Source organism: Rattus norvegicus, chromosome 14, assembly GCF_021556685.1.
Source record: "Rattus norvegicus strain SHRSP/BbbUtx chromosome 14, alternate assembly SHRSP_T2T, whole genome shotgun sequence".
Taxonomy (NCBI): Eukaryota; Metazoa; Chordata; class Mammalia; order Rodentia; family Muridae; genus Rattus; species Rattus norvegicus.
Window position 1 is genome coordinate 34,469,146 of NC_141547.1, and position 25,607 is coordinate 34,494,752.

A 25,607-nucleotide genomic window follows, 5' to 3' on the forward strand; every position below is an offset into this window, starting at 1 on the left:
CCCAATGACCAAGCGGTCAAATATATGAGCCTATGGGGTCATTCCTAGTCAAAGCACCACAACATGTATTTAGATTGTGTGTGTGTGTGTGTGTGTGTGTGTGTACTTGTGCACATGAAGATGGTGCCTGTGAAGACTAGAAGAGGCCATCAGACCCTCTGAAACTATAGCTAGTGGTGGTTGTAAGGTGTCTAACTAACATGGGTACTAGGCACCAAGCTCAGGTCCTATGGAAGAACAGACAATGATCTTAAGCCATTTCTCTAGCCCATACTTGCATTTTCAGAATTAATTTGTTTGTATGGTTGTTCATTTGGGTCTTTTAGAGACAGTGTCTCACTGTGCCTTGAACTCGCTGTGAAGCCCAGGGTGGCCTCAGATCTTCAGCAACCACCTCTCTCAGCCATGGCAGCGCCGGCGTTTTAAATGTGCAGGGATTGACGTGCACAGCACCACACCCAGATCCTCACACCACTGTCAGAGGAAGCAGTCTTTACACCTTGCTAACAACTGGTAGCTGCTCTTACACCCTCGCACATGTGTAGACACGTGGGGCCTGGAGCTGAAACCCGCAGAGCTCTGCTGCTGTAAAGACTCTTGTGGGGAGAGAGCCTTTTGAAGGCGAGATTAAAGGTGTCTCAATCACCCCGGCACCTTTGATGCAGGCTGGCCTAGCTGCACACAGATGTAAACAGAGTGAGTCATTTCACCTCGATTTCTTTCCTTTTCTGAACGTCCAGTGAGATTTAATGAGCAGCGGCAGAGCTGCTTGGATTCTACACTTAGGGGCGCTTAGGAAGAAGAATGACAGAAGGGCTTGTGTTTATCTCTGAGTCACTATTTCCTCCTCCCCCCTCCTCCCCCACCCTCTTCCTCTTCCTCCTCCTCCTCCTCCTCCCCCAAGATGATGTTTCCCTGCATAGCTCTGGCTTTCCTGGAACTTGCTCTGTAGACCAGGCTGCCCTACAGAGAACTCAGAGATCAACCTGCCTTTGCCTCCTGAGTGCTGGGATTAAAGATTTGTGCCACTACCGAGTCACTAGTTCTTAAGTGACTCAGAGTTACCAAGAGAAGTGTGAATTGCATCTGACTTGATGTTTCTGGTATCCCCAAAAGAAAGATGAACCGAACTGAAACCTCTCTCTTTGGTGTCAGATTCTGTGAAAAGAAGTGAGGCCGTTTATGTGTGGTCTTGACTGAAAAGCAATGGATGACGGGGTTCTGTCAGGGAAGCCTTCATGGACTGTGGTTCTGGGTTTCTGCTATGGTGGATGCTGTCAGCAGGAGTGGTTGTCCTTCACAACGCACTGCGTGATAAGTTGCTGTTGGACACAATGTAGGTGCGTCTACACGTAAGGAAACATTGTTCGTGAGATTTGCCACATATGTTTCCTTGACAATCAGAAGACTCTAGAGCCACACTGCTTTGAGGTGTGTCATACCAGTGTAGCTGCTGCCACAGACAGCATTAATTCCCATGGCCGCTGTAACATGCATGTTCCTTAAAGCAGTATATTCCATTATTTTACAGCCTGAAAACCAGGAGTCTGAAATCAGCTTAACTGAGCCAACATCAAGGTACATACTCTGAAGAAGTACTAGGGGAAAAGGTTTCTTTACCTGCCCCAGCTTTAAGAGCTGTGGTCTTTGTGTTTCTTGGTTAAGTGTTCCTTCTTCCAGTTTTGAAGCCACCAGCAGAGCCCACAGCCCCTTACCTTAGTCATTGTCCTGTGCTACCTTCTGTCCTGTGGTCAGATCTTCTTGTAAAGGAATTTTAATCAAACAACATGGCTGCTTTGGCAAGGGATCATAGCCAAAAACCTTCTAGGTTTGTGTGATCCCACTACACTAACATACCTTTAATCCCTCTGACTGGAATGCAGACTCACCCTTAATCGAAAGCAATGAAGGTAAAGTTAGTTTGTAGAGGGAAGCAGTCATGTTTGAAAGTGACACTAACCGAGGGGCTGACAAAGTGATGACTCAGAGAAAGATTTGACAGAATAAGTCAGAGATAGAAGATAGCTAATCTTCGCAAGAACAAACAGGAAGAGAGGCTACCTAAGGCAGCATCGATTGAGTCAGGATGGAGGGCAGTTTGGGTGAGTGCAGTTCAGTTGAGTTCAGGCAACACAGCGGAGTTTAGTCGAGTTCAGTTGGGTGCAGCTGAGCTCGGTGTAGTTCAGAGTGGCTCCGTTTGCGGAATGCAGAGGCAGTTTTTCCAAGCAGAGCAACTCAGCCAGAAGCCAAGAGAAGCCAATTTGAATCAAGCAGCTTGGAGAGGGGTTTGACCTAGAACAGCTGCGTTAAACCAGCCAGCCAGAATTCAGAAAGAGCTTACTCAGCAGTAAGCCTCTGAAATGGCAATTACATCTGGGGAATGAAGCTACTTTTACACCTTCTTATAGGTAATTGAAGGCAGCTGTCCCATCTCAGGCTCCTGAGTTGAACTGCTTCCGCCAAGCTCTTTGCCATATAAGGTGTCAGGATTAGCGTGTGAGCCTATTTACATACCAACATTTAGTCTCCTACTTGAACAAACTGAGTAGTTCAACCCATGGCTAGTAGCAACTATCTCAACAGGAATCCCGTTTGTTTGTTTTATTTCGTTTTGTTTTTCTCTTCCTCTTTAAGACAGGGTTTTTCTGTAGCTTTGGCTGCCCAGGAACGCACTTTGTAGAGCAGGTTGGCCTTAATCTCAGAGATCCATCTGCCTGCGCCTCCCGAGGGTTGGATTAAAGTCATGCACCACCACCACCCACTGGTATTTCCATTTCTGAAAGTACAAGTGCAAAAGAATTTGATATCTTATCATCTATCTGTTACTGTAGAATAATACATACACACTGCTTCAAGGCACACACATTGCAGCAGCCGTGAGAATTACTACCGTTTGTGGCAAAAGCTATGTTGGTATGGCGTGCCTTCAACCAGCGTGACGCTAGAGTCTTCTGTTCGCCAAGAAACTATGAGTTTCTTGTAAGAATGACTTTAACATAAATGTTCTGAATTTTAAGATTTATTTATTCCATGACATGACTGTTTTGCCTACATGAATATATGTGTACTACACACATATATGGTGCCTGGAAGTCAGAAGAGGATGTTGGATCTGTGAACCAAACCAGGGTCCTCTGGAAGTGCACTAGTGCCTCTCAACCGCTGAGCCCCTGTATAGATATCTTGAAGAGCACCTCAGAAGCAGGCAGCTGTGAAACAAAACCTCTAGATTTTGGCTACTAGAGCATGGCTACTCTCAAAAGCTTCCAGAGAAACCTGAAGTGTACTCTGTCTATGCCGCTTCTGTGCAGCCAATAACTGCAGAGTCATTTAATTGAATTTGTAATCAAGTCCCAAGATTCACCATCAAGGCTTGTCCTAAAAACAATGGTCGTGGAGATTTGGTATTGGCACAAAGACACATAGACCAAGTAACAGACTGAACTAGAGTTGGGGAATGAACTCCGTTCGTATGACTATTTGCCTTGTGACAATTCCAAGGGAGGTGATCTTTCGCATTAAACATACAGAGAAATGGTATGTGAGCTTACTTCTGTTATCCCACTGTCTGGGTTTGGTTTCTATAACCGTGATGAAGCAGCAGGACCAAAAGCAACTTGAGGAAGAAAGGATTTATTTGGTTTACCTGTGACTAGTCACAGTCCCTGGAGGGAAGCCAAGGCTGGAGCTCACACCGGGGTGGGAATCCGGAGGCAGGCGCTGATGCAGAAGGGTACTGCAGGGTGCTGCTTAATGGTTTGCTCCTCATGGCTTGTTCAGTCCTGCTTTCCTACAGAACCCAGAACCACCAGCCCAGGGTTGTTCCTAATGACAATGGACTGGGCCCTGGCCCGTCAGTCACTAATTAAGAGAAGCCCTATAGACTTGCTACAGCCGGATCTTATGGAGGCGTGGTTTTCCGCTGAGGTTTCCCTCCTCTCAGATGACTAATTTGTGTCACATTGAGATGAAACTGGCTGGGACAGCCAGCACCCAACCTTCAACTCTCAGTGAATAATGAAGCAAACTAAAGCTTGGAGAAGGCAGAAAATCCTCACATAGAGCAGAAAGCTAGCCGTACAATAAAACAAAAACAAAACAAAACAAAAAAAAAACCAAGATTGTCTTAATGTCAAGGACATTTTTCTTCAAAGGACATCATTAAAAGAATCAAAAGGAACTTGGAATAGGAAGAGACATTTTCAGTATATGCAGAGAAATATTCGGGATAACAAGACCCCAAAATATAACACTAGTTTTTTATTTGTTTGTTTTGTTTTGTTTTTGTCTTTATTTGTGACAGGGACTTACTCTGTCTCTCAGGCTATCCTGGAACTCATTCTGTAGACCAGGCTAGCCTCAAACTCAGAGATCTGCCTGCTACTGCCTCCCAAGCGCTGGGATTAAAGGCGTGTTCCACTATATCTGTCGCAGCACTTTTGTTTTAAGTGATATTTTAATTACATTTATCTATTCATTTATTTGGTGTGTGTAGGCCTGCATGCAGACTCAGGTCTGTGCTTGTCCTGCACAGAGCAAATGTGACTGACTGTCCAAGGACAACTTTCAGAAGTCAGTTCCTCCCCCCTACCATGTGGGTCCCCTGGATCAGTCAGGTTGTCAAGCTTGGCACCAAATGCCTCCCTGCTGAGCCATCCCATCGACCTTTTGACATTCTGGGTTTGAGGCGCTCACTATGTATCTCTCTCTGACCTCAGATTTGAGATTCCTCTTCTTCAGCCACCCAGCACTGAGGTTCCAAGCTTACATCACTGAACCAGGGCTTGTCCATGTTCTAAAAGCATTACCGAGCCAGGCAAGGCAGTTCTCACCTACCACCCTAGCTCTCAGGAAGCTAAGGCAGGGTCACCGAGAGTTCGAAGCCTGCCTGGGATACAATGAGAGACCCTGTCTTGAAGAGAGAAAAGCTTTGCAGTGCTACGCACTTAAAATGTTGCTGAGGGACAAGATCTGAATCGTTACGATGGTGATAATAAAAAGGGTGGCAGGGAGAGGACCTGGGAGTGATTGATATGTTTAAGGCATTGGTCGTGCTGATGGTCTGAAAAGCATAAAATCACTCACTTCCAAACCCATCATGTTGCAAAGGTTGACTATATAAAAATGTAGTGTACCCATGACTCTCTTTTCCAGAGCTGAGGACCGAACCCAGGGCCTTGCGCTTGCTAGGCAAACGCTCTACCACTGAGCTAAATCCCCAAACTCCCCATGACGCAATAAATAGATTTATGCTTATGGATCAGGAGGGATGGCTCAGTGGTTAGGAGCATATAGCTGTTTTCCAGAAGACCCATGGTCAGTCCCCGGCACCCATGTCAGGGGTACACAACTTCCTGCAACTCTAGCTCCCGAAGAATCCAACACCCTTGTTTGGCCTCCATAGGCACCGTGCTCACATGGCATACATACAGTCAACATGCATACACTACATTAAAAATAAAAACCCACATACTGGGGCTGGAGAGATGGCTCAGCAGTCAAGAGAACTGAGTGCTCTTCCAGAGGTCCTGAGTTCAATTCCCAGCAACCACACGGTGGCTCACAACCATCTGTAATGGAACCCAACGCCCTCTTCTGGTGTGTCTGAAGATAGCAACAGTGTACTCACATATATAAAATAAAAATATCTTTTTAAAAAACCCACATACTTATAATAATCTGCTTCATCAAGTGGATGTCTACTTCTAACTCTGAAAACTTCAAAAGGAAAAAAATGTTTGCTGTGCAGCTGCGTGGGTAAACCTCAAGTAAGTTTGCAGAGTTGAGAAAGCCATAGAGTAAAGAACAGATTGCACATTTCCACTTATGCCAAACTCTGGAATTGGCATAAATAGCCCGCAATGAGGCTACTAGTTGGCACGTGACTCATTCTGGGCAGGTGGTAATGGGAGGGGCTATGAAGGAATCTGTAGGGCAGCAGGATGCTATACATTTGATAAGAAATGTCGGTTTCACAATTTTCAAAATTTGGCACACTAACAATTTGTGAATGTTCTGTGCATTTTACATTGAAAGAGACCTTACTCTGGCCCTAGTTAAAAAATGCACACACAGGGGTTGGGGATTTAACTCAGTGGTAGAGTGCTTGCCTAGCATGCGCAAGGCCCTGGGTTCGGTCCCCAGCTCCGGAAAAAAAAAAAAGAAAGAAAAAAGAAAAAAAAATGCACACACACAGAGAAGTATTTACAAGACTTAGCATATATTACTACCAGCATTCTTTGAAATGCAAGCGTTAGGTGAATAGAGGGAGGGGTGACTGTATCATATAACCAGTTTTGTAAAGTATCGGTGACAGAGTGTATGTGGACAGTTTAAGGGATTTAATTTATAAAAGTATTTACAATTTGTTGAATACTCCCAATGCTCCATAGTCAAGTGGCAGGAAAAATGGGAGGGGGGTACAAAAAGGAACTTTAGCAATTGCTTCTCAGAGTTATTTCTGAGTAGCTGACAAGCAGAAAAGACGGGTGTCAACGGGCTAGGGTGGTAGTAAATTCTGTGTAGAGAAGCATCAACGGATCTAAATCGTCCCGGCTTGTGGGTCAGCAGAAAACACCTTTGCCTCAAGCCTGAAGACCTGAATCCACTCCCAGAACCCACAGAAGGATAGAGCTGACTCCCTGGGGCTGCCCTCTGACTTCCACATCTGCACTGTAGCACAACCTCCCCTCCCCCATAAGTAAATGGTTTGTTTGTTTGCTTGTTTGTTGGTTTTTTTTAAAGTCATCCTCAGCTACATGATGCATTCCAGACCAGCCTGGACTATATCTGACAGTCTCAAACTAAACAAGTGAACAAAACAAGTGCTCAACTTAATTATCATAGAGATGCAAATTAGAAACATGGGCAACTCCATTATCACCCACCAAAATGGAAAAAAAGGTGTTGATGGGAACACTGAACTTCAACTCCCATATGTTGCTAATGAGAGTGTAAAAACACAAACACTTTGGAAAACATTAAGTATATCCAGTGAATGTGAACATGGCTGTAACCTTGATTCAAGGCTTCTGTCTGTTGGCCCTGGACCAAGAGATACGCTCACTATGTCTCCTGCTTCTAACGATGTCATCACGACGGCCACAGAAGCAATGTTCTAATAGCTTTAAAATGCAAACGACTCCAATTACTGTCAAAGTTTATCTGGATACATTTTACTGTATTCACACAGTGGAATGCAAAGCAGCCACATAATCAAACTCCAAAAAAAAAATATGGGTGAACCTCGAAATATTGAGTTAAAGAAACCAGGAACAAAATGCATGTTGACATGCCTTGGCCCGATAAACACAAAGCTAGTAGTCTACCAGCAGAAAGCAGGGTGTGGTCCCATCTGGGGAGAAATGTTCCAGGACGTTGGTTCTATTCGATCCTGAGTGTGATTTATTTGTGAAACTTTAACATACTGACTTCATTAATTGTCGGTGCATTTACCTGTCATCTGTTACAGTGGAATAAAAACCGTCTGTGGGAACCTATAAGCAACGAGGGATCACAGGATTTGACATTTGAGAAACTCAAGACAGATTTGGGAGACATGATCAGATTTGCATTAATGAGATTAGTCCTGAAGCCTCGCCAGGCTGCTAGCAAGAGTAATTCCGGCTGGGCGTAAAGCGAGAACAACCCGGAAGAAAAAGAAAGACTACCGTGGGTGGAGAGACAGCCCGAATGTTGGAAATTGTCCTACTGTCTTCGGAGCTCTTTCTTGAAACATGTAAATAACTCTCTGGTGGGTGCTATTCTGATGATTTAATGTTTAGTCGTAATTGCCCATATCTCCCCCGCATACCGCCGCCCACAGGATCAATTCTCCTTGTACAACCATACAGAACTTGATGTATAAAAAGAGCTAAGGCTTCGAGAGAAATGAGTTGACAAGGCGCCCCATCTTCCCCAAGCACAGGTAAACCCCTCCGTGCTTTGTACTGTGTGAGAGTAGGAAACCGGGCACAAGACTGAATGGGAGGAGGAGACAGGACATCAGATTTGTGTGAAATGTGCCTAAGGAACCAGAACTTTACTGTATCCTGGATTCCAAAAGTAAACTCAGACCCAGCCACAGCAGGGACCCAAACTATGGGCGGGCGGGATGCAGGCAGAGGGGGGCTGAAGTTGGAACCTGGGTGTAACCAATCACATGCACCAGTCTCCCCAACCGGTGATTGGCAGATGTGTCTACCAGTGTTGTCTCGTCCCGCGAACCCTTGCTGCTTTTGTTGGTCGGGTGGTGTTTCATCTCTCAGTAGGAGTCACTCCTGCTAAGCAACTAATCCCAGCTACGGAACCTAAGGCACCGGAACCTAAAGCATGGCTGCCCGTCTGCCTACCCGTGTGGTGAAAAGGGAGCTTTGTTCCTATTGGAGCATTGTTTAGTGCCTGAGGCAGGGCTTGGTACCCTGGGTAGGGGAATTAACTGCTCCTGATGTTCCCAGTCATTTTCTAGCTCATATTTCTGAAGTGGAATAAGGCGACATTTATAGTTTGAAGTACCTTTCCTATGCAAACGCTTACCAAAGTCCTTATCCCCTTCCCCCAAAGGTAATTCGATCCCTTCAAATTCCTTCACTTAGCAAGTAATCCCAAATTATCTTAAAGAACCTGATACTTAATCCCGTAAACCTTGAGTAAGGGAGGAGGTTCATAAGAAATGAGAAATGTTTCCAAGTCCTTATACTCTCCTAGTGAGACGGTGGGGTTGCTGCAGCGGAGAAAGCTGGATGGCTCCACGGAGATTAAAAGTAGAAATACTGTGTAAGTCAAGTTACTTCTCAGTAAATACTGCAAGACGCAAACAGATACTTGACATCAATGCATCGATTAGCATTCACGATAGCCAAAAGGAGCCAGTCCAAATGTCCAACGGAAGAGCAAATTTCAAACAATATTCATCTGTTGCATATGCATACAATAGAGCATTATTCATTCTTTGGGCAGTATTACTGTATGGATGGATTGTAAAAACATGCTCTGAGAGCTAGGGCAGGAGCTCCGCTGACAGAGCGCCTAGGATGTAAGCCCTGGATTTGATCCCAATCACCTTGTAAATCAGGGAGGTTGCAAGTAGGAGGATCAGACGTTCAAGGTTAGCCTCAGCTAGAGTTCAAGGCCCGGCAGGGTGACGTGAGATTCTGTCTCAACAGTAGACGAAAACAAAAGTGAGATGGGGCCTGGAAATAGGTTGATGGCTAAATGTTTGCTGATGGCAAGGGGACACTGCTTTGGTTAAAGCACCCACATGGCTGCTTACAACTGATCAGTTCCAGGAGATCTAGTGCCCTTGGAAAAACAAGCCTACACATACAAAAAAAAATAATAATAATAATTTACAGACTGACCTGAGAACTAAGTAAAACATTTAAAGCTTACAAAATATTGATTTAAGTTTGTTACATTGAACTCCAAAAATTAGTATTTGCAGTATGGGTTTCACAGGGAACTAGGATTATAGATACCCAGCCACACATAGAATGGAGATATCAACATCCATTTTATTTTAAAACCAATTCTTACCAATTTCTTGCATTTGAGGTTCCCAGAGTTCCTACTGCAAAAACTATTAACTTCAAACTAGCTCATTACGTGTTTGTGCTAGTTGTTTTTACCCTGGCTGTCCTTGAGCTCACAGATCTGCCTGCCTCTGCCTAAGGGTTAGAACTAAAGGCATGTGCAGACACATCTGGCTCAAAACTAGCTCATTCTAATATATAGCCCAAGGTCAGCTTTTAGAACACTGTTTAGATTTTGTGTGGTTTGTGGTGCTGTCTGCCACAAGGTACTTCAATCATCACTCCTATTCACTGCAAAATTAGGGAACTATAGACATCCTTCGGGTGGGGAAATGAAGGTCGAGGTGGCAGGGTCCCTAAGCCTGCAACTTCTCACAGGCTATTTATCCTTTGTTGGCTCGAACCCTTCATGAGTAGCTTGAGAAATTAACCATTGTTAGCATTGGCTGTAACTTGGATCATCTAACAGTGGGTCGAGATCCCTCTGAGGTCAGATCATATCTTGCATATAAGCTATTTACATTGCAATTATAACAGTAACAAAGTCATTAAGTAGCAATGAAATAATTTTATGGTTGGGGGGGGTCACAACATCAGGAACTGTATTAAAGGGGTGGATGCATTGACCAGGGTGAGAATCACTGATAGTTACTTGATAACTTAAATCTGAAGAGTCCTCATCCAGTCAAACAACAGAATTCATAAAATGACTAGGGGCCTGAAACCTGAGGCGTGCCAACAGGCAAGAGTAGCTGCAAAGTTAAACTCACTTCTGGTGAAGCTGTTCCTCATGGTTACCATGGCTGATGCTCTTGCAGAGGCCAAAGCAAATACAAGAAGCTGTAACTTGGGCATACATTCAGAGCAGTTGCTTTTGCATTGGTCTTGGGGAGATGTTGGCATATTATACATATTGAACATCTTCCACTTGTTTCCTGGGTGCACGATCTATGTGGCCTGTGAAACTGTCAGTCTTAATATAATGCAGGACGAGCTGTTAATCCAGAGCCTAGCAAGCTAGCTCAGGGTGAGAAACTAATAGATCTCCCATGTTCAAGCTCACCCAGATACTTGCAATCTGTAAACCTCCAAAGCAAAGCTAGATTAATGTCTCCAAAGGAGTGAGTGGGTCCTGGCAGGCAGAGATACTCAGATTGACACTGAAACTCTTTGAGTCTTTAAATAAAAAAACATGCATTCTAGCACATGCCTTTAATCGTAAATTTGAGCTTGAGGGCAGGTAGAACTACTTTAAAAACAGGTGGGGAAGGTCTGAGGAATGGTGAGCAATTTAAGACTAAAATTACTCTGCTTCCTTATGTCCTGCAAACCATTACAACTTGTTTGTACTTAAATTTCTACTTTAAATGGACTTATTTTGATTTCATCAAGTACATACTCAGACCCCAACAAATACTTATTTCCTTTCCCATCTTTGTATTGTTTCATTTTGCAACCTAAGCATTGAAATTACAACATAAAAGCACACATGAGGTAGTTTTGGCATTTATTTTTAGACTGTCTACATGTATGCAGGTAAATCCCAAGTTTTCCAGATGTGTCCGACCCCTAGAGGTTGTGAGCCTCCATATGGGTGCTGGGAACAAACCCAGGTCTTCTGCAATAACAAGTGGTCTTATATGGTGAGGCAGCTCTCCAGCCTGTTTTAGAACTTTCGAAAAATGTTTAGCTTCCCAGGGATCCCAGTTTAAACTGGTGTTAAGACACATGCCACCAGGTAGTTTTAGTCTCCTGCACACCACATTATTTTCACTGGCCCAGTTCAAGGCAGGCTGGTGGTAATGTCCCATCCTCCAGCTTCCTCTGCCCACACCCAGCTTAAGATCTTGTGATTGTCGAGGCATATCTATAGGCTGCCCATTAAAAAATAAAACAAGGTGGTTGCAGAATGGATTTTTGTAACAGCTACCAGCAACCCTATAGAAGTGGAACTCTATACTGTGCTACCCTGGCCACCTGTGAGCATTGAGTGCTCTGGTCAGTGTGGCCAAATTTTATCTACTTTGGTCAGAGAACTTTTATTAAACTTTAAAGCTATTGTATAAATAGAAACAATACTTAAGACACAGTTGCAACAGTTACTAAAAGACTGGATAACTTCATACTTTGTATCTTGACCCCGTAGTCTCTCTCCAAACTCTCAACCTTGTATCCTTGAAGGCGGCTGCTTTTAAAAGGCACAGGTGAAGGTGCCATGCAGCCCAAGGACAAGTTAGATCCCCAGCATCACATACACTCGGTCTAGAGGAATATAAATCGTGGGTTCAACAGCCACTATACAGAAGTTTGGAAAGGCCAAAGCCAAAATCACTGCTGAGAAAGAATAATCACAGTTAATGGTGGCTGGCACCAGGCCTGACATCCTGAGTCTGATCCTAGGTTCCACATGGTAGGACAGACTGCACCAAGTTGTAATGTCTCCACACTCCAGTAATAACAAGTAACTACTTGAAATAAGAAAAAGACCATCATGGAATTGACATAGGAAAAGCCTTTATTGAAGATTATGGAAAATTACTCATGGGAAACAATGTACAAGTTAAAACACGGTGACTACCAGCACATGACCTACTAGCAAAGAACTTGTCCAAACACGCAGGCCAGATTCAAACATTCTAACGATCTAGCATGAACATCCTTAAAATCCCGTTTGCACCTTTAAAACCCCATGTCATAGTCAGGTGGATCTGATTCCAGGACACCCAGAAATAGAGAAGGGGTTGGGGGGAGACCGGATCCTAGTACCTTGGTAAAAATTTTAGGAAATTACCTTCAGTTTAATCAATTACTTCAAGGCCATTCAAGGATACTCTCACATGGCCCCCAATCTCAATCTGTAAAATGGACTTCACCTACTTCAGTTCACTAAGCCTAGGGTGGGATCCAGGCAAGCGGGGTCATTAAATGTGCGACTACTTCACCTTGGAGCCATTCAGCTCGCGAGTTTCTTTCCCGCAGTTTTCAACCTATAAAATGAAAAAAGATGCTTCAGGTAAGTGGAAAAACGCTCAAGTATATCCTTTTCAGCTGACCTAAAATCTCATTTCTAGGAAAGTAAGTGTACTCTTGCTACTTTGTGTTCCAGTCCTACATCACTACCTAGTAATCGCCAGAAGTAAAATGAGCACACTCGAGTGAAGCTTTCTGGTTCATCTGTGACTCCAGACAGGATCCAAAGAGGAGGTGCATTTTTCCTCTCTGGGTTTTATGGAGACTTCCTTTACCCTTCTGTGTTAGCCTCTTAAAGTACTGCGACAACCTTAAAAGGGCACATGAAAGGGCGACTGGGGCGGATCTACGCAGCTCAACAAACACAGGCCTGGAACCTAGGTCTTCTCGACCACGTGCCCTGGGCCTTCCTTCGATCAATGCCGGGACGTACCTGCGCTTCTATCCGAGGCAGCAGCAGCACAGCTTGGGCAGTGGAGATCGGTTCCGGTGGGTCGACCTGCGGAGGGAAAAGGGAGGCGATCAGGGCGCCCGGGTCGGACAGCAGAGAGGGCTTTGTCTCTCGCGCAGCCCCGGGCTGGGCACGGCCGCCGTCCCCCGGGCCGCGGAGAACTGCTCTACCCCTCTGTTCTGGCCGCCGGGAGCAGCTGAGCTCGGGGCGGGCAAAGCTCGAGGGGACACGGGGACATCCTGACACCCTGCAGAGTGGACACTCACCGCAACGCCGGGAACAGAAAGGCCGAGCCGGTGCGCGCTGCGCTGATACAACCACCAGAGAGAGGGGAGGAGCTGGCACGAAACCCGCAGCCAACCGGCGGGCCGCTTGCAGGGGGCAGGACAGGAAAAAGAGAGCAGCCAATCCTCAGAAAGACTGCAGGCGTGGCTGGTATGAGAAGCCAATCGTCGGGACCTTTTGGAACAGGTAGGGTGGGGCCATTGACTTCCAGCAGAGAGTTCTCTACTTACTGCGGTGTTGGAGGTGACCCCGGTTGAAGTGTCGTCTTTAGGGTGGTCTGCTGGTCTCTGGAGCGCTCAGGAGCCTTTGTGGCTGCTCTGAGTCAAAATCATTCTTTTCCTTTTCTAAAGCTATGCGGTTGCTAGGTGTGTTCCGACTTAGATCCGGATTTATTCCGCTAGTTCACTCCCAGGGCCCCTCTTAGCCCTGGAAGGATCTGCGTTTTTCAATGTTCATGAAGAATAATCAAGGAGAAGGGTTGGAGGAGAGATGAGGTAGTTCTCTTGTTCTGCTCTACCACAGAGCTTCCTCAGTCCTTTTCCTTAAGTTTGAGACAGGGCCTCTCCTAGGTGCCCAGGTTGCTTTTTAAAGTTCTGTGTAGCTCAGGGGATGCTTCAAACTTGTTACCCTTGGCGCTTAGTGCTGGGATTGCAGGCATGCATGCCACTCTACCCCTTGGCTATTTCTGTGTTTATAGTGGTCCTATGTAGAACGTAGAGCCTGGCCTGGCATCTCTGATCCCAAACCCTTTTATTACTTTGAAACAATGTCTCACTAAATTTCCCTGGCAAGGCTGGAACTTTCCATCCTCCTGCCTCAGCCCTAGGGACTACAACTCTTCACCAGCAGGCCTGGATGTATGCTTAACTCGTTTTAATGAGAATTTCCACCGTGTGAGATGATTTTTATTTGCAAGGTTTTAAAAATAAAGTAATATTTTTTTAAATCCGAAGAAAGTAAATTTCTGAACTTTATGTATTAAAACTAAAAAAGTTCAAAGAGCCACGCTCGTTCGTTCTTATTCTTCTCTCAGCTAAAAGCCAGCCATTCATCCCAGACCACTGGCTTCCCATACTCACCTATCAGCTTTGTGTGTTTGGGGGAGGGGGCATATTTTAAAGCAAATCTCAAGCCTCATTTATTTCACCTCTTAATATTTCAGTATTTATTTCAAAAGAAGAGAGGCAATCATGCGGGAGGACAATGCCAATGTGATTGCTAAAACAAACAGAGGCTCGGAGTTCACACCGAGATTATGGTGATACAATGTTACTTTGCAGTGTGTTCCTTTCAATAAGGACTCAAAGTCTATTCATCATGCTCTGTTGTGTTTCTTTAAAGCTTCTTTCAGTCTAGAAAAAATGATGACCTACTTTGTAATGCCCTTGACTTTGTAGGTAACTCTTTGAGATTGAACACAAGTGTTCTAAGTCACCCTTCTAAGTGTACAAATCAGTGTTTTTAACACTCAAAAAGGTCTTATGATCATCTCCATTGTCTACTCCTAGATCCTTTGCACAGTGTTTTATTGGAAAAGGCAGGCCGGTGGGGCTGGAGAGATGGCTCAGCAGTTAAGAGCTCTTCTCTCGCAGGTTTCTAGCACCCATTACCCGTAACTCCAGCCTCCAGCTCCACAGTCCTCTTTGGACATCCACAAGTTCACACAAACTCACACCCTTACACATAAGAGTAAATGATATATTTTTAAAAATTGGAAACAGTCTCTTCTAGATTCTTCATAGAAATGGACTCACACATGTGACTTTTTTGTTGTTATTTTGAGACAGGGTTTCTCTGTGTAGCCCTGGCTGTCCTTGAACTCACAGAGATCCTCGGGCCTTTGCCTCCCGAGGGCTGAGATTAAAGGCGTGCCTAACGACCGCCTGACCATACTTAGTCCTTTAAAAACTAGACTTTTTTTCCTTTGAAACTTGTTTTCCAGCTTTCTTCATTCATATCAGGTATCATGTCTTACAAGGGACAGCAATCTGTTTGGCCATTCTTCAGGCTTTGTGTAGTCTGTTTTCTGGATCCCGCAGTCCTGGGTAACCTTGAATCCCTTGTACGTAGCCACAGCGAACTTTAACCTCCTGATTTTTTTTTTTTTTGTGCTTGCAGGGATTACAGGCAGGCACGGGCAACCACACTCTAGTTTTTAACTCTAGAGACCAGAGCACTTCCTTAAATTTGTCCTCTTGTCAGAGTTTGACTGATTATTTATTTCTGGTGTTATTATTTCTGTTTTTCACATAAACTTGAGAGAAATGTCATGTTCTTGAAGGTTTGATTGTCAAACTTTAGTGCATGAAATAAATCCCCTGCTTGCTAGAGGTACAGAGTTCCAGGCCATATTACCAGAGAGTAGTAAACAGAAAAAAATAGATTTATTTTTATTTTTTATGTGTGGACATTTTGCCTGCATTTACGTCTGTGTACCATGAGTGTGCCTGGTGGCAAGGAGGCCAGAAGAAGGTGTCAGATTATCATACGGGTGCTGGGTGGAAACTTGGGTTTTCTGGAAGAGCAGCCAGTGCTCTTAAGTGTTGAGCCATTTCTCAAGTCCCAGAGAAATGATTTTAAATGCTCTCTGGGGGAGCCTAGTATTCTGCATCTTTAACATACCAGTTGCTTGCTTCTCAGATACTGAACATAATTTGGACACATATAAAAACACTATTTAAAAAAGATCCTATGTGTTCCTAAATCTTGAGATTCGCAGAATTTGGCATTACACAGGAAATGCCACACAAACATCTGTCAGGTTTCTAATACTTTTAAAACATAAATTTGCCAATACCACTTTTAGAATGACTAAAAAGGGCCTAAGCTCTGGGCATTAAAAGAATGATGGCCATGAGAATTATGTGTGGTGTTTATTAACCTCCCTGCTCTGAACCAAGTTAGGTTTACAGGTGATGAAAGCCAGCTGGCCTCTAATAACTAACTTGTTGTACAGGTCTTTACAGCACTGACCTCTAGATTTACAAATGCACTGTGATTAATTAATTAGATAGGGGAAATTGATTTTATTGGGGCGGGAGCTACAGTGCACCTGTGTATGTCAGAGGAGGCAACTTTGGGGAGTTGGTTCTCCTCTCCCACTTTGGGTTTCAGGGACCCAACTCCGCTCACCAGACTTGCCTACAAGAGCTGTGCTTGCCGAGCCTTTCTCTTCAGCACAGATATGAGGAAACCGAAATGTTGACGCCGATACCACTTTCCTTTAGTTGGCCCAGAGCAAATCAAGTTATGACTGTTGCAATGCAGTTGTCATATTTACCCTAGAAGTGGGCCATCGCAAAGGGCAACAGCCATTACTGCTCGCACAATATTGTCACTCTGGAAACAATGCGTTTTACAACAGAAAAGAATTGTTTTCCCTTAAGTTCCTGGAATTGTGCTTATGATCCCTTAGTAGATAAGTGGTGCTTTTTAGGGTATTTATGTGCCCCTCCCCCAAGCTGCATATGGCGTTTCATTTACTCTGATTTCTTAAGCTGTTAAAGAAATGGTAAGATACGCAGGCAGGGGTGGCACACACTCTTTTAATCTCAGCATTCAAGGCAGAGGCAGGTGGATCTGGGTCAGCCTGATCTAAACAGTGAGTTGTAGGCCAGCCTGATCTACAGAGGGAGTTCTAGGACAGCCAGGGGTTCCTCTGGAGAGGTGGGACCTGGAGAGTACCTACCTATCCCATCTATTTGGGGATACAAATTTGTCTTTTATAGTCACTTTCTTTTAGTTAGAATATGAACTAGAAGCCAGACATGATGATGCATGCCTTTAATCCTAGTACTTGGGAAGTAGAGGCAGGTGGATCTCTATGAGTTTAAAGCCAGTCTGGTCTACATTGGGAGTTCCGGGGCTAGCCAAGGCTATACATAGTGAGATCCTGCCTCAAAACAATGAAAGAGGAAGAGGGGAGGAGAGGGAGGGAAGAGAGGAAGAAGGGGAGGGGGAGAGAGAGAAGAGAGGAAGAAGGGGAGGGGGAGAGAGAAGAGAGGAAGAAGGGGAGGGGGAGAGAGAAGAGAGGAAGAAGGGGAGGAGAGAGAGAGAAGAGAGGAGGAAGGGAAGGGGGAGAAGGAGAGGGAGAGGGAGGAGAGGGAGAAAGTCTGAAGAAGACTCACAGTGTAGCATCTGGTGTAGCATCCATCTGTCCTCATTCAGTTCCTGATCTGCTATGGTCCTGCAAAGTGACCTTCGATCCAGATTTGTTCTATAATTCCTTCTGCTGTTTCTTTATTGCCCATGTTTTCTTATTTCCTGGCTTAATGAGCATGAGACTGAATTTTGGGGCAAGAAGACTTCTGCTTCTTAGTACCTCCCATCACAAGGTTCCTATAGACACTTGGGCCCGCATTCTTTAGACCTCCTTAGTGTGCTCAGAATGTCTATCTAATCCCTGCAGTTGACCCCCATCACTCCTGTGTTTGCTTTGTTTTTCAGACAGAATTTCAGGTAGCCCAAGCTGGCCTCAAACTCACACTGTAGCCAAGGATAGCCTTGAACTTCGGATCTTTCCATCTCCACTTATATCCCAAGTGCTGGGTTTATAGGCATTAACCACCACGTCTGGCTCCCTCTTTTCACCTTTTAACTAAAGGGACTTTATAGCCATCCGTGTTTATTCTTTACACATTTTATATAATCAGTAGCTGTGAAATAGTAACTTATTTATTTACTTACTTATGTTGCAGTGCTGTGGATCAAACCAATAGCCTTGCAGATGCCAGGCAAGTCTCTACCTGCCTCCTTAGCCATTTTTTTTCCCCTTTTCAAGATGCATCAATCCTTTTGCGTTAGTAACTGGGCTTCTCTAGAGGAAAAAGCTTTCTCTCTAACTGTTTGGTCCCATGGAAACCAGTTCATGTAGGAACAGCAACCCAATTTTTTTTCTTTCCACTATGAAGTTTAGCAGAAAAGCTTTCAACTACAATGAGATAAATTCTGTGGGGTTGGGGATTTAGCTCAGTGGTAGAGAGCTTGCCTAGCAAGTGCAAGGCCCTGGGTTCGGTCCCCAGCTCCGCAAAAAGAAAAAACAAAAAACAAACAAACAAAAAATCTGTATTGTTTATTACAAACTCAGAATTTTCTTTCTTTCTTTTTTTAAAGGTTTTTTTTTTTTATATTGTATACTGTAGCTGTCCTCAGACACACCAGAAGAGGGCATCAGATCCCATTACAGATGGTTGTGAGCCACCATGTGGTTGCTGGGAATTGAACTCAGGACCTCTGGATGAGCAGTCGGTGCTCTTAACTGCTGAGCCGTCTCTCCAGCCTGAACTCAGAATTTTTATGTGTTAAATGTTTCGATGGCAAATGTGTTCTTCAAATTGATTTTCTGACATGGGCTTTCTGAGACAGTGTTTCTGAAAGTCTGGATGCAGGACACTTATATCAGAAGCTCCTGGAGCCTATGTGATATGTCGGTTCCTGCCTTCCCACCCCCAAGCACGCCCAGGACTAACAAGGTTAGGTTCTTTGGGAGCAGAGCCCTGGAATCTGTATTGGTGACTCTCTGGGGGTTTTGAAAATGGCTATATCATGCATAGCTTCATTTGGGCAATCCTCTCAGACACTAGGAGTAAAGGACAAAGAGTTGGGGGTGCACTCTACAGTTATTCTAACTAGGTTTACAAGAGATCAGGAAGGCAGGGCAGATGGCCTAGTTCCTTTGATAGGGCCCAGCAGACAAGAGCAGGGCTGTTAGTCCTGGAATCCTGGCGGGCTGAGTCCTGATTGGGCTTCTTAGAACTCTAGGAACCCTCTTCCCCAACACACACACACACACACACACACACACACACACACACACACATACACACACACACACCCTGTATAACACACATACACACACACACACACACACACACACACACACACACACACACACATCCTGTATAACGTGGTTCTACAATGACAAAGAACTAATTTCCCCTGTGGACCATCAGGGATACAGTGTGGCAATATCCCTCCTCACATCCCACTGTTCTTCCTCTATCCCCAGAGGTGTCCCTGCCCTGCCCCGTTCTTGGCTTATGTCATCTCACCAGGTAGCAAATTCTCCCTCTTCCGTTTGTATCTGAAATGTGAATTAGCACTGCGGTCCACTCTAGCTCTGCCTGGCTCATCTCCCCGAAGGAACACAACTTCCATGTTTTATTTAAGTCTTCTGGTGCTTGACATTTCGAACAGAACACGTATTTAGTCGGATCTTCATAAAAGATGTTCCGTTTTTTTACAGATTCGTTTGCCTTTAGTTATCGAATTTTAAATAGCATTGTTGAATGCACTGACTCGCAGAGGGGAAATGAGATGCTTAAGGAAAAAAAATAAAGATTCAGATGAACAGATCTTCTTGTCAGATGTGATTCTTGCTGATCAGAGAGCACTAGATCACATCTCCCAGGGATGTTCTCAGCATGTGCTTCAAAAGAAGGATGTGGGGATGTGGCGATCCTGACACTCCCCCACAGGCGCAGTCCCTGTGTGTGCCGGAGAAGTCCTGCCAATATCCAGCACACTGAAAGGGCTCGGCAACCAAAGGATTGGGCATTCCACCAGGGCCTTGTAGTGGGCACAGTTACACACATCTACCCTGTTTGAAAAAAGTCTTCTGTTGGTGCCAGTGCCTTGATAAGGCTGTGTCCAGGCAGAAACCTGGCCTTAGGAGAATGGGCTTAGGTCAGGGTGTGGAAACCCTAATGCCATTGTTGCCAGGAAAGTAGAATAAAAGGGAAGGAGGCCTGGACAGAAGACTGTGGCCAGTGAGGAGGCCATGCCCCCTTAAAGGAGGCTACTCCACTCAGCCACTTCTGACCACAGCCAGGAATGTGGACCCCAAATGGCTAAAGCTTTTGGTAGTTCAAAGACACTGACAATGTGAATTTATTCTTTTGTTTCCTTATTGTATGTGTGTGTTTTGTGCATATGTGCACACATTTGTGTCGATGCATGTGAGCATGTGGAAGATGTAAATCAACTTCCGATGCCATTCCTCAGGCACCTGTGGATTAGGCACCTCAGGCGCTGTCCTCTTGAACTTTGAGGCAGTCTGCCATTAGCCTGGAGCTCACGGAGTAGGCTGGGCTGGCTGTTCAGTGTGCCGCCAGGTTCTTCTCGTCTCTGATTCCCTAGTACTAGGGATACAGGGGCTCTCCATGGTGGCAGGCTTTTTTTTGTTCTTATTTTATGAGTTCTGCGGATTGGACTTAGACCCTCATGCTTGCAGGACAAATGCTTTACTAACCAACACAGCCTCCTTGGTTCTGCTAATCTGAGTTTTTGATGGATTGTTCTTTTCTCTTTACATTTTCCTCTGAAGTAGTGGATCCTGTTGTTCAGTCTAGCCTCAAACTCATCATGTAGCCAAGGCTGGCCCTAAGCTGCCCGATCCTCCTGCCTCCTTTCCCCAAGTGCGGGGATTACAGGTGTGCACTGGCATTCTTGGCTGTGACAATCTGAAGCTTCATGGGAACTCTTTGTATCTCAGGCATCGGCATCGATTCAAGTGGATTTAAACAAAACAGGGGTTAAACGGGATCTGCCTGTGGGCTGTCACTGTAGAACTTGGGATTTAGGGGACATAAATACTTTAAATTAATACCAGAAACTAGTAGAAGAGAATTAGATTAGAGATGAATGAGACGGAGTTATACCTGCTTTGTTAAGGCCATTAGTGGAGACTTGAACGATGGACCTTGAAGGGATAAGTTAAATGTGCTGTGGGTAGGAACTGGAGGCGAGGCTTCTGCGGACGGGAGCCATTGTCACCCGGAAGCTGAGGATAAAACTGATAGGTGCAAACCAGTCACCCAGAGCACACACACTGAGGACTGTGGGCCTGTGGTATGGCCGGTCTGCGAGAAGGCTGTCCTGCTATGAGGTAATCACTCATCAAAGGAAAGGGGCATTGTTATTTACAAAGACCGGTTTACGAGACTCTAAGCCAGAGGTTCTCAACCTGTGGGTCGGTCACCGGGGCAGCATATCAGACATTTGCATCACTATGCACAACAGTAGCAAAACTACAGTTATGAAGTAGCAAGGGAAATAATTCTAGGGTTTGAGGGTCCTCGCAGCATGAGGAACCGTACGAGGGTCACGGCATTAGGAAGGTCGAGGGTTGCTGCTGTGAGGCTTGTCTTGCTGGCGAGTGAAAACAGGAGGAATTTAGACAGACTGGTCTTGCCTTTCTGAGGAGTGATGGGCAGTTAGTATGTTCTATTGGGATTGGATTTCAGCCTAAAGTTGTCTACTAATTATCTAGAGGGAGAGCATAGCTATACAGTTACAGTGTACAGAAAGACCAGTCTTCTTCATGGTTAGCCAAGTACATTTTAGAAAGGAATCCAAACTTTGAGAAGTGAAATTGGGTTTCAGGAGAAACTTTAGACTCAAGGAAAGTCATTTCAGGGAATAATTCTGGGGGGCTGTAGTGTGTGGATGCCTAACTGGCCCAGCCTGCAGCTGCAGAGCCTTGGATACTCTGTTGCTTTTGCTTCTAACTTGATTGAATTAGGTTGAATTACAAAACCACAATGTCATATCCAGTTATTCTAGTAGACTTTTTAAATTTTACTTTTAAATTTAAATTTAAGTGTAAATGTATGGGCGATCTGTCTGCATGTATGTGTGTGCACTACTTGTGTGCCTGGTGCCTGCAGAACCAGAGGAGGGTGTCAGGGCCCCAGGACTGGAATTACAGACAGTTGTGAGCCACCATGTATGCGCTGAGAATCGAACCCAGGTCCTCTGGAAGAGCAGCCAGTGGTCTTAGTCACTTACCCATCTCTCCAGTCCTCTTTATTAGATTTCTTAAAAGTTAATTATTTTTCCACCACTGTATATGTTTTCTAACCTCTATTTTGTTGCTCTGGCTTTCAGTGCTGGGGACAGAACCCATAGCCTACAAGCGGCTCTCTACCACTGGGCTACATCCCTACCCGTCCATCTCACTTAGTTCCAAGGAGACGGTAGATGAGTCCTTGGGCTTACTAGGGGCTTCATGTCTGTGCTGGAGTTTTTGCATCGAGACCATGCTGAAAGGAAATAGGATGCTACAACATCATTGCCAATGCTCCAAGCTGGCCTGGAACTCAAAACCTTCCTGCCTTAGCTTTCTGTGTGCTGACCAAAATATACATTCAGGATCATTATGAAGTTACCTATGGTTTTGTGCTGTAAACAAACCACAATTGTTTTATTAAAATGCATATTTAAAACAAGGTAAGTATAACTACATTATGATTCATTAGTAAGACTAACATTAAGGAGCCTATTATCTAAGTCCTGGGAGACCGTGGAGCAGAAAATTCTGACATTCTGTTGGAGGGGAGGTTGCTATGATCCTCTCAAACACCGATTGGCATTGTCTCCTAAAGCACTCATGAGGCGGACAGCAAGCAGAAATATGTGCATGTACGCTGGACATACAAAGTTCCAGAAACAGTTTTGGTAAAGAGGTCGAACTAGAACGAGCAAACGAACCCTTATCGACTGTAGATGCATTTGGAGATTTGCATTTAACAGACTAGACTGTTTTGCAGCGACGAAAACAAATGAATCAGAGCACTTTTTAAAAAACACTGTTTTGATGCTAGGAGTGGAGGAACTCTGCACCTTGCAGTATGGTCGGCAAGCGCTCTACCGCCGAGGCTTAGCCCAGAGTTGCAGCTTTTCTGAACAACATGGATGAATCTCATAAATATATGGAGGGAAAAGAAGCCAAAGTGTATACTGCATGGTTTTAGTTATAGAAATGTATGCAAACAAAAGCCCACGCAAAACCACATTACGGTGTTAGAAAAGGCGTTCCAGCGGAACGTGGAGGGGAGGGGCACCTGGGGGGAAGGGGACAGACGGCCTAGTGGTCCGCACTGGTCTGTGCCCTCACCTGGGCCGTCATCGCCAGGTGTGTCTGCTGTATCCTCACTCACTTAAGTTTTATGTGATTTCCTGTACGTCGTGTCTTAACTCGACAGACTAAAGCACCAGACTCCGTCTTTTTATTTAGATACAAGTCTCTTAATGTCGTAGTAACCTGTAAGACTCCACCCTATTTGGGAATTAAAGCTCATTGCTTTTGTAGGGCTTCTATCATATGGCTCACGATTGCCATCTCCTAGTACATAATTAATGTGACTTTGCAATTATTTATCAATTTTTTTCATGCCAGGTGCTAGGTAAGGCAAATACCACTGAGCCACAACCTGAGTTCATTATTATTATTATTATTATTATTATTATTATTATTATTGTTGTTGTTGTTGTTGTTATTGTTATAATATCATCATCATCATCAGTCATTGAAGCTCAAAAATATTTTTAGCAGTGTTAGAGAAACAACAGGGCAGGCAGGCTGTAAGTTCTGGCAGCTTCCGTAAGTGAGATGGAGAAGAAGAAAGAAAACCATGCTGCTTACAGTGGAGGCCAACAAGTTTCCACACGGTGAAAACGAATGGAAAGATATCCTCAGAGGAAAAAGAGCCCACAGTGCCAGGGAGAGTGTGCTTAGCCTTTTTGGTCAATACATGACAAAAAGATCAAGTAAAAGAAAGGGCTGGAGAGATGGTTCAGTGGTTAGGAGCACTCACTGCTCTTCCAGAGGTCCTGAGTTCAATTCCCAGTAACCACATGGTGGCTCACAACCATCTGTAATGGGACCTGATGCCCTCTTCTGGTGTGTCTGAAGACAACTACAGTGTACTTATATATAATCAATCAATCAATCTTAGGAAAAAAAAAAGAAAGTAAATCTATGGTCAGGACTACAACAGAGAGACCTTGTCTCAAAAAAAAAAAAAAAAACCCAAACAAATAACACCCCCAAACCTAAACCAAACAAACAAGTTTTTAAAAAAAAGGAAAAAAAAAAAAGAAAAGAAAAACATATTTTTCTGAGTCCCAACTCGAATGCTCAGTAAAGTGAGTAGTGGAAGCCGCTGCAGATGTCTACAGTCTTTTTTTTTTTTTTTCCTTTTCTTTTATTGGATATATTCTTTATTTACATTTCTTTTTTTATGCTATTTTTTTAATTTAGAGAATACTTTATTAGTTTTTGTAATCAAACCCACGTATATAAGACCTTACATATTTAATACAGTGTGTTACCCCTGTACAAATGGAAAAAACTTAAGTTCAACATTTCTAGACCAATATGGCTGTTAATTTCTGTACAGTGCCAACTCAACACAGTAAACGTGGATACTTTTTTCGCAAGTTGACAGCACAGGTAAAGTTTCAAAAAATTCAAATTATATATCTGTATATATATATTTATATTTATATAAAAAGACCAATAATAGCAGTGTGTTCTGCATCAACAGCAGCAACAGCTTTTCCAGGTTCTGCAGTCATCTGAACAAAACTGTCTACAGTCTTTTTAAAAAATATTATTTATTTGTTTATATATTATGTATGTTTGGGGTGGTGATCACGTGCATAATCCACTGCTCATGTGTGAAGGTTGGAGAACAACTTGTAGGAACTGGTCTTCCAATTTTGCCGTAAGGGTCGTAAGGGTCGGGGATTGAACTCAGGTCGTCAGCCTTTGAAACTGGAGCCTTTAACTCCTTAGCCACCTCCAACCGTCTGCACTCTTCAACAACAACGACAACCACCACTGCCCACAGTCTGTTTGGTTTGTTTTGAGACAAGATCTCATGGAGCCCAGGTTGACGTGGAACTAATTATATAACCAAAGACGTCCTTGAACTCTCGATCCTCTAGCCTCTGCGCCCTAAGCACTATGACCTCTGGCATGTTGGACTGTTCTTTTATTTAACCGGTCCTCACGGCAGGGAGCGGGATTATGATGGACGTCTCTACCCTGCGTAGCAGCTTCCCACATACGCCCCACAAGGCTGCAACTGAACCAGAATTTTATTTAAAACCTTTGAACCAATCAGTTCTCTTGAGACCCTTGCAGCCACTTACCAGCTCCCATGACCTTAAAAGGCTCAGTAACAGAAAGTAGCCCTCGGAGCATGTCCTCAGGGGCCACCTCTTTATCGGCCATCGTGACGGTGATCGGTGGCCAGCATTTGCGGAGATGTCCACAGGGAACAGAGTAACAAAGCTGGTCCTAGGAGGATGAGACCCACAGGTCCTGAAAGGACAGGCCTCAAGTCATCTGTCGGTCTGTCTGTCTGCTCTGTTTTCTGAGAAGAGATGAAGCGCTTTCAGTCTTGACAAAGAGGCAGTGGAAGGCCTGTAAGATATCTCAGTAGGAGTCAGTGTACTTGCGGTACGTCTTAGCTGGGGTTTTCCATTGCTGTGGAGAGAGATGACGACTACAGCAACTCTTATAAAGGAAACCATTTAATCAGGGCTGGCTTACAGGTTCAGAGGTTCAGTTCGTTACCACCCAG

The 25,607-nt window shown here is 44.4% G+C and overlaps 1 protein-coding gene, 1 long non-coding RNA gene and 1 other non-coding gene across 4 annotated transcripts; 1 reads left to right on the forward strand and 2 right to left on the reverse strand.

The window, feature by feature from the left end:
- Window positions 1–551: 551 nt before the first annotated feature.
- On the forward strand, window positions 552–23,973 carry LOC148001309 (uncharacterized). Of its 2 annotated transcripts, XM_087584540.1 has the most exons (4): window positions 552–696; window positions 7,472–7,753; window positions 12,637–13,422; window positions 22,123–23,973. In XM_087584540.1, the coding sequence occupies exons 3-4, from the start codon at window positions 12,824–12,826 to the stop codon at window positions 22,196–22,198; spliced, it is 675 nt and encodes a 224-aa protein (XP_087440666.1). In that variant the 5' UTR covers window positions 552–696; window positions 7,472–7,753; window positions 12,637–12,823; the 3' UTR covers window positions 22,199–23,973. The 2 variants fall into 2 exon arrangements, with proteins under 2 accessions (XP_087440666.1, XP_087440665.1); XM_087584539.1 differs by lacking the exon at window positions 552–696 and having other exon boundaries at window positions 7,669–7,927.
- Window positions 12,023–12,999, reverse strand: Dancr (differentiation antagonizing non-protein coding RNA). The gene is given in 2 exon segments (NR_130115.2): window positions 12,023–12,517; window positions 12,934–12,999. It is a non-coding gene; the product is annotated as a differentiation antagonizing non-protein coding RNA (long non-coding RNA).
- On the reverse strand, window positions 12,703–12,823 carry LOC134478784 (small nucleolar RNA SNORA26). Its single transcript, XR_015637771.1, has one exon. It is a non-coding gene; the product is annotated as a small nucleolar RNA SNORA26 (small nucleolar RNA).
- Window positions 23,974–25,607: the final 1,634 nt, after the last annotated feature.